At 39.6% G+C, this 12,062-nt stretch overlaps 1 protein-coding gene across 8 annotated transcripts in view; it reads left to right on the top strand.

Annotated features, from left to right (window-relative positions):
* Window positions 1–12,062, top strand: part of NCOA1 (nuclear receptor coactivator 1) — a 323,605-nt gene that overhangs the window by 310,353 nt on the left and 1,190 nt on the right. For 7 of the 8 annotated variants that reach the window (XM_058164793.1, XM_058164789.1, XM_058164787.1 and 4 more), the window contains 4 exons: window positions 1,723–2,125; window positions 3,093–3,267; window positions 3,875–4,058; window positions 6,435–6,521. In XM_058164793.1, coding sequence (XP_058020776.1) covers window positions 1,723–2,125; window positions 3,093–3,267; window positions 3,875–4,058; window positions 6,435–6,521 — 849 coding nt within the window. Of the gene's footprint in view, window positions 1–1,722; window positions 2,126–3,092; window positions 3,268–3,874; window positions 4,059–6,434; window positions 6,522–11,973; window positions 12,031–12,062 lie in introns of all 8 variants that reach the window. The other variant, XM_058164792.1, reaches the window with a different exon arrangement.

Raw genomic sequence — 12,062 nt, forward strand, 5'->3', positions numbered from 1 at the left:
GTGCGGGGGGGGGGGCTTCTACCTTCTACATCATTATTGTATCATTTAAATCAGTGGTCCCCAACCTTTTTGGTGCCAGGGACTGGTTTCATGGAAGACAGTTTTTCCATGGACTGGAGAGGGGATGAGTGTGCATGCACAGATTTGCTCGCTCATGCATGCAGTTTTGCTTGCCCGCTGCTCACCTCCAACTGTGTGGCCCAGTTTCTAACAGGCCATGGACTAGTGCCAGTCTGCAGCCGGGGGTTGGGGACCCTTGATTTAAGTTACTTCTTTTGCTAGTTAAGGGCTCCAATACTTCATAGGGAAGTTTTCCAGATTCTTGATTATTTGAGTTACTTTCTTCCACCTCTGATATTCTTTTTGAAATATAGTGACCAGAATAATACATGTTAGCCCAAATGTAGTATTGTTTATTTGCCAAAAAAAAAAGGGGGGGTGTGTCACCATCATTCTAATTTCAGAGGAACATCTCTATGGCTGCTCCTGAAAAGCACAATCCTAGCCCAGTGTCCTGATTAGCAAAGTTTAGGACAAACTTCTGCAACCTGATAGTCCCCTCCTCCCCACTTGTGTTGAGTTATCCCCTTGTCCCAGTCAGTATAGCTGTGTTGGACATAAATGGAGAGCACCAGGGTAGATCAGAAACTTGGAGAGATTTTCAAAACAGGCTGCTTGGAGGAGAGACCAGCTTGAGAGCAATAAACTATTGGATTATAAAAGAATGAATGAGCATAATGACAGAGACCAACAGCAGGTGTTCTTCTAGACAAGCAGAAGTAGGAGCAGCTGATGCTTCTCCAATCCCTCTTTTTTTCAAGCTAACAACTGCACTAAAAATCAGAAAGGTGGAATATTTGCTTGCAGTTCTTCAGATTATAGTTGGAAAAAGAGCGATCCCTCCTGGGGTCAGGAATGTGAAATGACAAACCAACAGATTGTTCATATTTTTTCGTCTTTACCAGAGGAGCTAAATTCCTTCTCCTTCAGTAATGAGAGGAGTTGATTAATGACTTGGGTCTCCCATTCTTGCTGTTTGCGGATATTACTGATTTTTTATATTCCAATCTCCATAAAGAGTTGATGAGATCTATAATATATTAAATCTCCATGGATACATAGTTAAATAGTAAAAACCCATGCTTAGAATGAGCCTAATGGTATAATAAAGTAGCTTTTCATAAGTGTCCATGGAGCAGAGCATAATAGCAATTCCTGCACACAGGTACATTATCTCCATACCTTAAACCTCCATTTGAACCATGGTGTTTAAGGACCATTGCTATTCTGTTATGGCAAAATCCAGGTAATTAAGTGGTTTTAAACAGTGCACAAATGAATATGTGATAATGAATAACAAAAATAGCCCTGGAGGAATATATATAAACTTCTATTGTTTGACTCACTTGGTTCACTGTTTTGATTATTCTATGCAAGCATACATTCCTAAAGCAAGCACAGATTCATATTAAACTTTTTATTTTTTGCTTGTACGTACAAGATAATTTGTACTATATCGCTACAGTTGATTCACCTTTCTCTGCACTTTTGCATAAAGAGATGTGAGAAATGGTGGAAAACAAGGTATTGAGGAGTGTGAATAGTGAGAACTTAACAAAAACACTTGATAATGTCCAAGCTTTTGAGGAGGTTGTCTGGCTTTTCACCTGAATAGTACCATCACTGTTGTGTTTTCTTCCTCTTCCTCCTCCTCCTCCTCAGCCACCTCTGAATGCACAGATGTTGGCTCAGCGTCACCGTGAACTTTACAGCCAGCAGCATCGACAGAGGCAACTCATGCAGCAGAGAGCCATGCTGATGAGACAACAGCAAAGCTTCGGGAACAATCTTCCTCCCTCAGCTGGGGTTCCAGTGCAGCTGGCGGCTGGGCGCTTACCCCAGGGTCCCCCTCAACAATTCCCTTTCCCCCCCAATTATGGTACGAATCCTGGAAACCCCCCTACCTCCACCAGCCCTTTCTCGCAGCTGGCGCCAAACCCTGAAGTGGCATTGGCCAATCGTAGCAACCTTGTGAACAGGGGGATGATGGGAAGTGTCGGAGGACAGTTTGGCTCCAATATGAACCCACAGATGCAACAGAACATATTCCAGTATTCCGGATCAGGTATGTCTCAGTCTTTTAAGGGAATTTTGCTCCATTGGGACTTGCTGAATGGGGGAGAAGGCGATACTTCAGTCAGTGGACACAACTTCAGAAAGTGAGGACTATGACATGTTCAGAGGTTTCTGGCTACACATAAAAGAGTCTGTCCAGATCAGGGGTGTCAAATTCGCATCGTCATGTTGTTGTCACGTGAGGTAGGTATCACTAAACCGGGGGTGAGCATGGCCAGCACATGATGCATCCAGCCTGTGGGCTGCAAGTTTGACACCCCTAGTCCAGAAAATGTCTTAAAAGAGAGGCATTTGAAGCTACATGTAGCAATAGTACTTAGACTTATACAGCTTTACAGCCCTCTCTAAGCGGTTTACAGAGTCAGCATCTTGCCCCCAACAATCTGGGTCCTCATTTTACTGACCTTAGAAGGATGGAAGGCTGAGTCAACCTTGAGCCAGTCAGGATCAAACTCCTGACTTTGGGCAGAGTTAACCTGCAATACTGCATTCTAACCACTTGCAACACCACAGCTCCCATAGATTCCAAAATTCTTGTGTGTGGTTCCCTCTCCCACTCCAAAAACTGCAACATATTCCAAAAAATGCAGCATATTATCATCTTAAATGAGACGAGAGAGAAATATAAAATCTTATGAATTGTATTTAATTTGGCTTACATGAAAGTACATTTAATTAACTGCATTTAATTAAAACTGACAAATCTCTGAAAAGCCAAAATAGAGCTCTTTGAAAAGTTGCCTACTTGTGATTTAAATGAATCTCTTCGCCATCTCCACCCCACTCCAGAATGCTTGCATCTCTCAACCTCTTGTTAATGGGTAGCTGCTTGTGTATCAAGCTTTAATTTTAATCCAGTACTGATTTAAATAAATCAAGTTTACAGCGTAAAATATTGTGGTTGCCATTACCCTGTGAATTAATCCAATTACCTTTTGTTGTTGTTTTCATTTCAGGAATGGGTCAGCAAGGTGAAGCCGCTTTTGCCCCATCACTCAGCCCTAGTAGTCCTTTGATGTCCCCTCAGATTCCTCCATCTCAGAGCCCCATGCTGCAGTCTGCCCCACCCACACCTGGGTATCAGTCACCTGATATGAAGACCTGGCAGCAAGGAACTATGGGGAACAACAAGTAAGCCTGATTCTCAAATACGGATGCTCCATAGTTTAACCTTTGAATACCAACTCTTAGCAAAGCTTTTTTTGATATTTTTTTGACCAGACACCCCTGCCTGGTCAGTAGTTAGACAACTTAGAGTTTGTAGTGAGGATGACGAAATTGATGAACTACCTTCATGTTCCATTCCTCAGAGTACACGGTTGACGTTCCTTGAAACCTGTAATCAACTATAGTTAAATCTACTTTATTATTGGTTTCCTGGTATTCCTCCTATTTTTAGGCTGGATTGGTCAGATAACTGTTATTAACATTTCTAAATGGTGTCACACAATTCACAAATGATTTTCCTGCCTCCTTTTTTTCCCTTTCTTCTTTTTAAAATATTATTATTAATTCAAGGTAGGAAAACTATTTAGATCTTCATTTCAGATAGATCATAGCAAGTCTATTTTGGCTGGACCAACTAGTTTTGCTTTTTTGAACTCATGCAAAAAGAATGAGAATAATATGGGAGTGTGATTTGTCTGCTGTACAACTTAACATGCTTCTGAAATTGAACTGGTTTCAAATGAAGCCCATCCCAGTATGTAATTCCTGTGCCTCATTCTTTCAAATGCAGTGTATATGGCCAGGCTGGTCAGGCTCAGCCCCCCTCAGCTCAGCAGGGAATGTACAACAACATGAGCATCACAGTCTCCATGGCCGGAGGAAATGCCAGTGCCCAGAATATGAACCCAATGGCTGGGCAAATGCCAATGAACTCATTGCAGATGCCTGGCATGAACCAGCTATGCTCTGAGCAGGTCAGTGTATCCAGATGTGTCTCCCTTCCTCTCCTGTGGACTTTGCCAAAGTCTCAAAATATATTAATCCTTAATTAGACCACACTTGGAATACTGCATCCAGTTTTCATCACCATATTATAAAAGATGTAGAGACTCTGAAAAGAGTGCAGAAAAGAGCAACAAAGATGATTAGGGGGCTGGAGGCCAAAACATATAAAGAACGGTTGCAGTTGGGTTTGTCTAATCTAGTGAAAAGAAGTCTAGGGATGACATGATAGCAGTGTTCCAGTATTTGAGGGGCTGCCACAAAGAACGGGGTTACCCTATTTTCTGAAGCACCAGAAGGCAAGACAAAAAGCAATGGATGGAAACTAATCAAGAGAGAAACGACTTAGAACTAGGAGAAATTTCCTAACAGTGAGAACAATTAATTAGTGGAATGGCTTGCCTTCAGAAGTTGTGGTTACTCCATCACTGGATGCTTTTAAGAAAATTCTGGACAGCCCCTTGTCTGAAATGGTATAAGATCTCTTGCTTGAGCAGGGGGTTGGACTAGAGCACCTCCAAAGTCCCTTCCAACTCTGTTATTCCATTATTGACAGTTTTATATATATAAAGAACATGAGTATCACACTGAAGTGCTCACATTTCGTCTGCCTCAAGGTCAAAACTCATTTTCAGTGAGAAACACCCCCCCCCCACCGCCAGCAAAAGTAACGATCACAGTGTCAAGCCTATGAATTTTTGTAAATTAAATGTCTGACAAATAGCTGCAAAGTGACAATGTGAAGGTACAGAACAAAAAAGAGGAGCCATTTTTCCTCCTCCACCAACAGGGAGAAAACTTCTGGGAGACTGGAAATAAGTAGAAAGCCAGAAGAAAGGCTAAACACTCTTCTGTATTTGGGTGACAAGATGTTCCATTTGGGGAGGAGATGTCTTAGATGGTGGATACACCTACTAAAATCAGAAAATTGTGCTGGTCTCCAGAAACCCATCCAAGCAGCAATAGTTGTGGGAGTGGCAACATACTTGTTATGTACTGAATGGGAAACAATGTCCACATTTACTGCTCATTGCACCTACATATCTGAGGTGCAAAAATTCAGGTAACTTATTAGATTGCGACGGAGGTAGAATTTTATCTCTTTGCTGTCATTCAGTGGTCATCTGGATACAAGGTCAGACTAAGTAAAGTAATCCTAACTGCAGCTATATAGGTACTTGAGGTTATGGATTAAATTTAATATGTAAATAGGTCTAAATTAGCACATTCTGCTTTTTAGCCTTGGAAATCTGAAATTACTGTAAAGTTTTTAGATGTTCAAGATAGTAGATCCAGTTCTGCTGAGGAATTTAGTAGATTTCAAGATGATTTGACATGAATGTTACATGTTCTAAGATTTTGCAGATTTTGCCACGTAGCATATTTCAAATCTTAAGCTGAGGGTAACAAAAAATTCAGTTTATACATTAGGAATTCAAAACTTCAGATTTGAAGATTTAAGGTGCTGCTGGTCTTTGTCAGGTTTGTAAAGCAAATGTAGAATCTGCCCAGCAGATTTACTCAGTGTGTGCTTCTCTTCCACACTCAGCACAGGTCTATAAACAGCAAGAGGGAATACTTAATGTTTAACCCCCATTGAGTTGTTTATCTGCTCAGAATCCCTTCAAGAGTGACATGGATGGCATATAAATTTAATTTAAAAATAAATAAATGAGCCAAAATGCTTTTGAAAACAAAGAACTTCTGCCTTGGTCGGGGAGTTGGGACTAGAAAACATTTAAGGTCCTCTCCAGCCCTCTGCTTCTGTTATTCTAAAGATCTCCAGGCTGTTTCCTCTCCATTATTTTGCTGTATTTTGACAGTTTTTGTAAGCTGCTTAGAGTGTTCGGTTTAATGAGGCATACAAAAGTGCCTACCGTTCCTGTCCTATTGTTCCCTTCATTATATCCAATTAATATAGTTGATGCATAATTTTAATTATATATATATATATATATTCTTCAAGATATGCTGTTTTATCTATGACATTTGTTTGTGTATACTGTTGTGACAAAAAGAAATTTTTTAAAAAAAGTTCAAAGCTAAGATGCTGATTGTATTTAAAACGGGAACCATTCAGAACAATCCCGATCAAGGAATATTGTTTTTGTTGAGTTAGCAAGCGCTGCCCTAACTTGCCTTTTCTGTCCAGATACCATATGTAAAGCTTTTCCTCAAGCCAGGGAAGATAGATATTTGTTGTGAATTGGTCACCTGAGACGATGCCTGCAGCTCGCTTTGATTTTGACTTTTCATTGATCTCCCTTTTCCTGTGACAAGACTATTAAACGATTTCTAATTTCTCCTCTTGTGCTGATAACTTCTTGTCTTGTTTATGTTGTATTCAGGTAAACGACCCAGCTCTCAGACCCACCGGCCTTTATTGCAACCAACTTTCCTCCGATCTTTTGAAAACAGAAGCAGATGGAGCACAGGTCAGTAAGACATTCCTAAGGCAGAACTCTGTTGGGAAAATTGAAAATGGTTGCCTTGCACTGCCTCTCAGAATATTCTCAGAGAGGCAGTAGGATTCTGCCCACAAACAACAGAGCCAATTCAGTTCCAAAAAAACCTTCCCAAAGGCTGCCTGGCTTGGAATTGCATTGATTGAAAGTGGGCATCCTTTATACATCCTGGGATTGGCATTGGGACACACTGACAAGCAGTTTGTTTATTGACAATTAATGTTGAGTGAAAATTTCTTTGATAGATGATTTTGTAAAGCAAAAGCCTATCCCATGAGATTCTTCTGATTTTTCAGACAGTTATTCCTGTGCTAGCTCCTTTGCACCTTGTCCTGCTGTATGGCTTTGGAGCTGCTCTATGTACAAAAAGGGGCATACTGATTTTATTTATAATATTTTTAATGAGTCATGGTGGTGTGGTGGTTAGAATATAGTATTGCAGGCTACCACTGCATTCCACTACCAGGAGTTCAATCCTGACTAGCTCAAGGCTGACTCAGCCTTCCATCCTTTTGAGGTCGGTAAAATGAGAGCCCAGATTGTTGGGAGCAATATGCTGACTCAGTAAACTGCTTAGAGAGGGCGGCAAAGCACTATAAAGCAGTATATAAGTCCAAGTGCTATGGCTATTTTTTGTAATCAGTGAATTTCTCTTTCCTGTTTTGTGAAATCAGACATGCCCTTTCTAAATCTCAAGGATCTGTTGGCTATAAATTTGGCTTATGATGTATCAGGTCACAAGAATTGTTCCTAGCAGAACATGTGATACCAGAAAACCTATAAGTAGCAAAAGCTAAAACTGAATCTGTACCCTTGAGTCAGGCAGACCAACAGTTCCTATAAGGTCACTAGAATCAATTATTCTTATCAGTAATAGCAAAAGCAATAAATGAAGAAAACTGAAGAGCTAGAAGAACAATGCCACTTAAAATTCTCCTTTATAATACTTTAAAATTTGAGTTTGTAAACTTTCATCCTGAACCCAAAATACAATTAACACTTAAGTCAGCCTATTGAAGGAGAGCATTCCGGAGATAAGGGACTGTAAGACAGAAAGTGATAATCTTCTTAGGCACTGCAGAAGCCTGAGGACCGTCTCTGGAGACAATCTAAATATCTGAGCAGGGGGACTTGGTCACAAGGAAGATCAGAAAGAACAGAAACTTGGAAGTCATTATTGCTTGCTATTGAAGGCTGGAATTAGCTCCATATGCCCAATCTCCACTAATAATCCTGCTGCCATTTTACATTAAGTGCAGTTTCCTACAGGGGTGATCATAACAAACAACATTATGCAATAATCCAAATAATAGGTAAAAATATATGAGAAATCTAATGAAAAATCACTGCAAGCATAATCAGAGCAACAGGTGGCATCTTCAAGTTGTAAATTGTTCCTTAATGCAGGAGGGAAACACATCCCAATTTACAAGGTAGATGTTCTGTTGACCAACAGTAAGTTCAATTCTGCCAAGATTTGCATTTCTCTTTATTAGCCTTCATCTAGTCTATTATGAATCCGAAATTACCATTTGAGCACTTCCACAACATCACCTACATTTGACGAAAAGGAAAACAAGAACTTCTTTTTACGTCCCCAAACAGTCTTTCTTCCTCGGCTTTCTTTCAGCATTAGAACAGAGAAAGCAGTTTGTTTTAGAACAACCAAACTGATATGAACCTAAAAAATCTAGCTGCTGCTTCATTTTTTTTAAAAAAAGAGGGGGGGCAAAATGTCAGATATAAAATGGAATGAAAATGATCAGAGCTTTGAATGCTAATTTATTGGAAGTCATATTCCAATATAAATTGACTATGTTAAATCCAGTTCTTGCCTTCATATTTTAAATGACTGAATAATCCAAATATTTTAAACTTATTTTTTCATGGACCTGATCTGACTAACTGCCATTTCTTAGGAGTGGGATTTTTTTCACAGAAGGGTTTTTGAGAGTTCTTTTGTGGCTTAAAAACAATGTAAGACAGCCCCCTATTCTCATTAGAAGATATGGCACTAGGTTGGAAAAACCTGGTGTAAGCAATGGTTATCCGATACCGTTATTACCTAGCGAGATTCAATACAATCTGCTGAGTTAATTAGTCCTTCATCAAGACTGTTTGAAGCATTTAAGATACTAGCTTTATTATATGCAATTTGAAGTCCTTTCAAGAACTCAATATTTAAATATGTGTTTCTTCATTTTACTTGGAATAGCAGAGATGTGCACAGATTGCACAACAAATGACATAGTCTCATTTTCCCAATGCATAAAAGCATGCTATTTTATAATCAATGTTTGGTTTCGCATACCAATTGTAACATAATAAAATGAATTTGATTTTGGTATATAGCACATTGTAGGAATCTAGCCATTACCTTAGCATATCCCTGTTTCAAACACATGAAGATTCTTCACTAAAGCTTAAGGAAAGCGAAGACCCACTTTCAAATTAGAAAAACTATTTCTGAGTCCCTGAAACTGTTCTGTATTTCAATAATGGATGAAAAATGGTAAACTTGAATATTAATGTTTATTATATTACCTGCTTATTCTTTATGCAAAGGATCAGTGCTTCTAAACCCATCTGTAGCAAATGGGTAGGGTGTCAAAGTAAAATGCCATGTGATAACTGCAACTACTATAATCATAGTAATAGTAATAGTAGTAGTAGTAGTAGTAATAGTAATAATAATAATAGTAACAACAACAACAACAACAACAACAACAACAACAACAATAATAATAATAATAATAATAATAATAATAATAATAATAATAATAATAATCCCAAAGGTTTTTTGTTTGATTGACTAGCTTTGCCAGAGTTTCAACCTATGAGGAATAATACTTGTATAGACATATGGATCTGTGAGATTTATGACCAGGATCTCAATCCAAATTATGCAGGCTTCATATTCAGGTGCACCTATAAATTGAGAAGCACTTCAAATCATAGAATCATAAAGGGGACCTTGGAGGTCTTCTAATCCAGCCCCTCCAAGACAGCAGATTTTATACAATCCCAGACAAATGGTTGTCCAATCTTTCCTTGAAAACCTCCAGCAATGGAGTACCCACTATTCTGAGAGCAAATTGTTCCATTGATTCATCATTCTCATTCTCTGTCAGGAAATTTCTTCCAGGTTGGATCTCCCTCAATGAGCTTCCATCCATTACTGCTTGCTACTTTTATCAGTACTATATAAAATATAATAATTCCTAACTTGGTGCTCTATCAAATTGGCATACACTTAACAAAGATGGGAATTATAATTCAGTATATATAGGAAGCACCAGTTGGGGAGATATTTTATTAAATGCTGAGAGGCTTTCAAGGCTCTTGAGAGGAAGAGGATACTGCACTATGTAAACAATAAAACACAATAATCCCACAAATCATGTCATAAAATCCAAAATAGATTTTAGGCCATTCCATAATGGAGTGGAAGCAGCCAAGAAAACCTGCCTCTAATGTTTTATCACTAACATCTTGGGAGGGTTCATTGTGGCAGTGGTGGGTTGCTCCTGGTTTGCCCCGGTTCGGGCAAACCAGTAGTGGTGGGAGGCTCCACCCAGACGCTTTGTGCATGCAGATGCACATGTGCAGAAGCGTTGCACGCTCACAAAGCAAGTGCACCCGTGCGCTACCAATAGCAAATCAGGAGCGCTGGGATTTGAAACCCACTACTGCATTGCAGGGTACCCTTCTTGGCCAGTTGCAATTTGATGGGTAGGTTGTATTTCAAGCAGATGCTCTGTGCTTAGCTCCAGCTGGAAATGTTAATTTTTAAAATAGGTGTCAGTTTTTAGCCTTTAATGTTTTCTTGCAGTGAAAACAGAATTTCAACAACGTGGATGTTCACACTGACTTTGGAACAGAAATGACATGCATACAGTGAGGCAGTGTATACACTGATTTACCCGAAATGTATGTGAACTGCTTCCTATCTAACTTCTTGAAGTGGTTTGCAATAAAAATTCAATAGAAAGCATATCTATTTAAAAATTAAATTTACTTTGGAGACATTTGCATTTGTAGGCTTTTTTACAGGGAAGTTGATAAATAGCCTGCTAAAACAAATTTGCATAAGTTTGTGTACATAAGCAAGCTTAGTGATAAATAAATATTCTTCTTGTATTCTGAACCAAGTTCCAGGTATAAACATATTAGGAACCGTAGGTTAGTCTGAATGCAAATATATTGGCCTACTGTTCAGGTTTGTTATAAAATTTATTAAGGTACTTTAATTGAAACAATTTGTACTCTGTGCTAAATGCATGCTAAGAATATGTTTATACTCATGTATACAGTTTCCAGGACATGCATAATTTACACATCTGAAGTAAGAGCTTACTTAACAACAGATTTAAATAACAATGAAATTTTATTTTTAAATGTTACAGCATTCTGAGTCCATTTCTTTTAATGTCATACACTCCGCTATATTACCAGCTACTACTTTTTGGCACCATTTCCCCATACTGTTCAGGATTCCTAATATTGGTGGCTAGTTCCTGGGTTCTGCATGCATGCATTCATAATCATTCTGCAGCTTTGACTATTTTTTTCAATATTTTATCCTGCCTTTGATAGTTTTATAAATAACTCAAAGTGGCAAACATATCTAATACTCCTTCTTCTTCCTATTTTCCCCACAACCACCATGTGAGGTGAATTGGGCTAAGAGAAAGTGTCTGGCCCAAATTCAGCCAGCTGGCTTTCATGCCTAAGGACGGACTAGAATTCAGTCTCCTGATTTCTAGCCTGATGCCTTAACCCAAGAGGTCTTCAAACTTGGCAGTTTTAAGACTTATGGACTTTAACTCCCAGCATAGCATAGCTGTGCTGGCTGGAGAATTCTGGGAGTTGAAGTCCACAAGTCTTAAAGCTGCCAAGTTTGAAGACCTCTGCCTTAACTACTAGACCAGGGGTCGGCAACCTTAAACACTCAAAGAGCCACAAAGGTCCCAAACAGGAGCCCCCCATTCAATTCTGGAGCCAACTGGAAGTCCAGTTCTCCCACCATAGAGTCTCCTCCTAGCACAGCATCCTTTTTCCTCTGCCAACTGGAAATCCAGTTCTCCCACCATAGAGTCTCCTCCTAGCATGGCATCTTTTTTCCTCTACCTGTCCTAATGGAAAGCCCTATCAAATTATGGAGCCAACCAATGACAGGGAGCCACAGCAGAGGAATGAAAGAGCCACATGCGGCCCCAGAGCCACAGGTTGCTGACCCTTCCACTAGACCAAACTCGGTCTTGAAGAAAAGGCTACCCCATATTGTCCTCCTCTTCCCCCGTGCGCCACGCCCCCCCCAAACCTGGAACCTCCAGGGTAACCCATCTTGTCTTGAATGCAAGAAGATGTGAACTTTTACCTAGCTCTGATCCAAATGAGTGCAGCGGTTTTCTTTTTGTAGGGCAAGAAGACAGAAGAGCCCTTCTCTGTGGTGACTACAGACTAGAGGAATTCTCTAGTGAGTTTCCACTTCACCGTAGTACCCAGTCC

This window comes from Ahaetulla prasina, chromosome 1 (genome assembly GCF_028640845.1).
Source record: "Ahaetulla prasina isolate Xishuangbanna chromosome 1, ASM2864084v1, whole genome shotgun sequence".
Classification (NCBI taxonomy): Eukaryota; Metazoa; Chordata; class Lepidosauria; order Squamata; family Colubridae; genus Ahaetulla; species Ahaetulla prasina.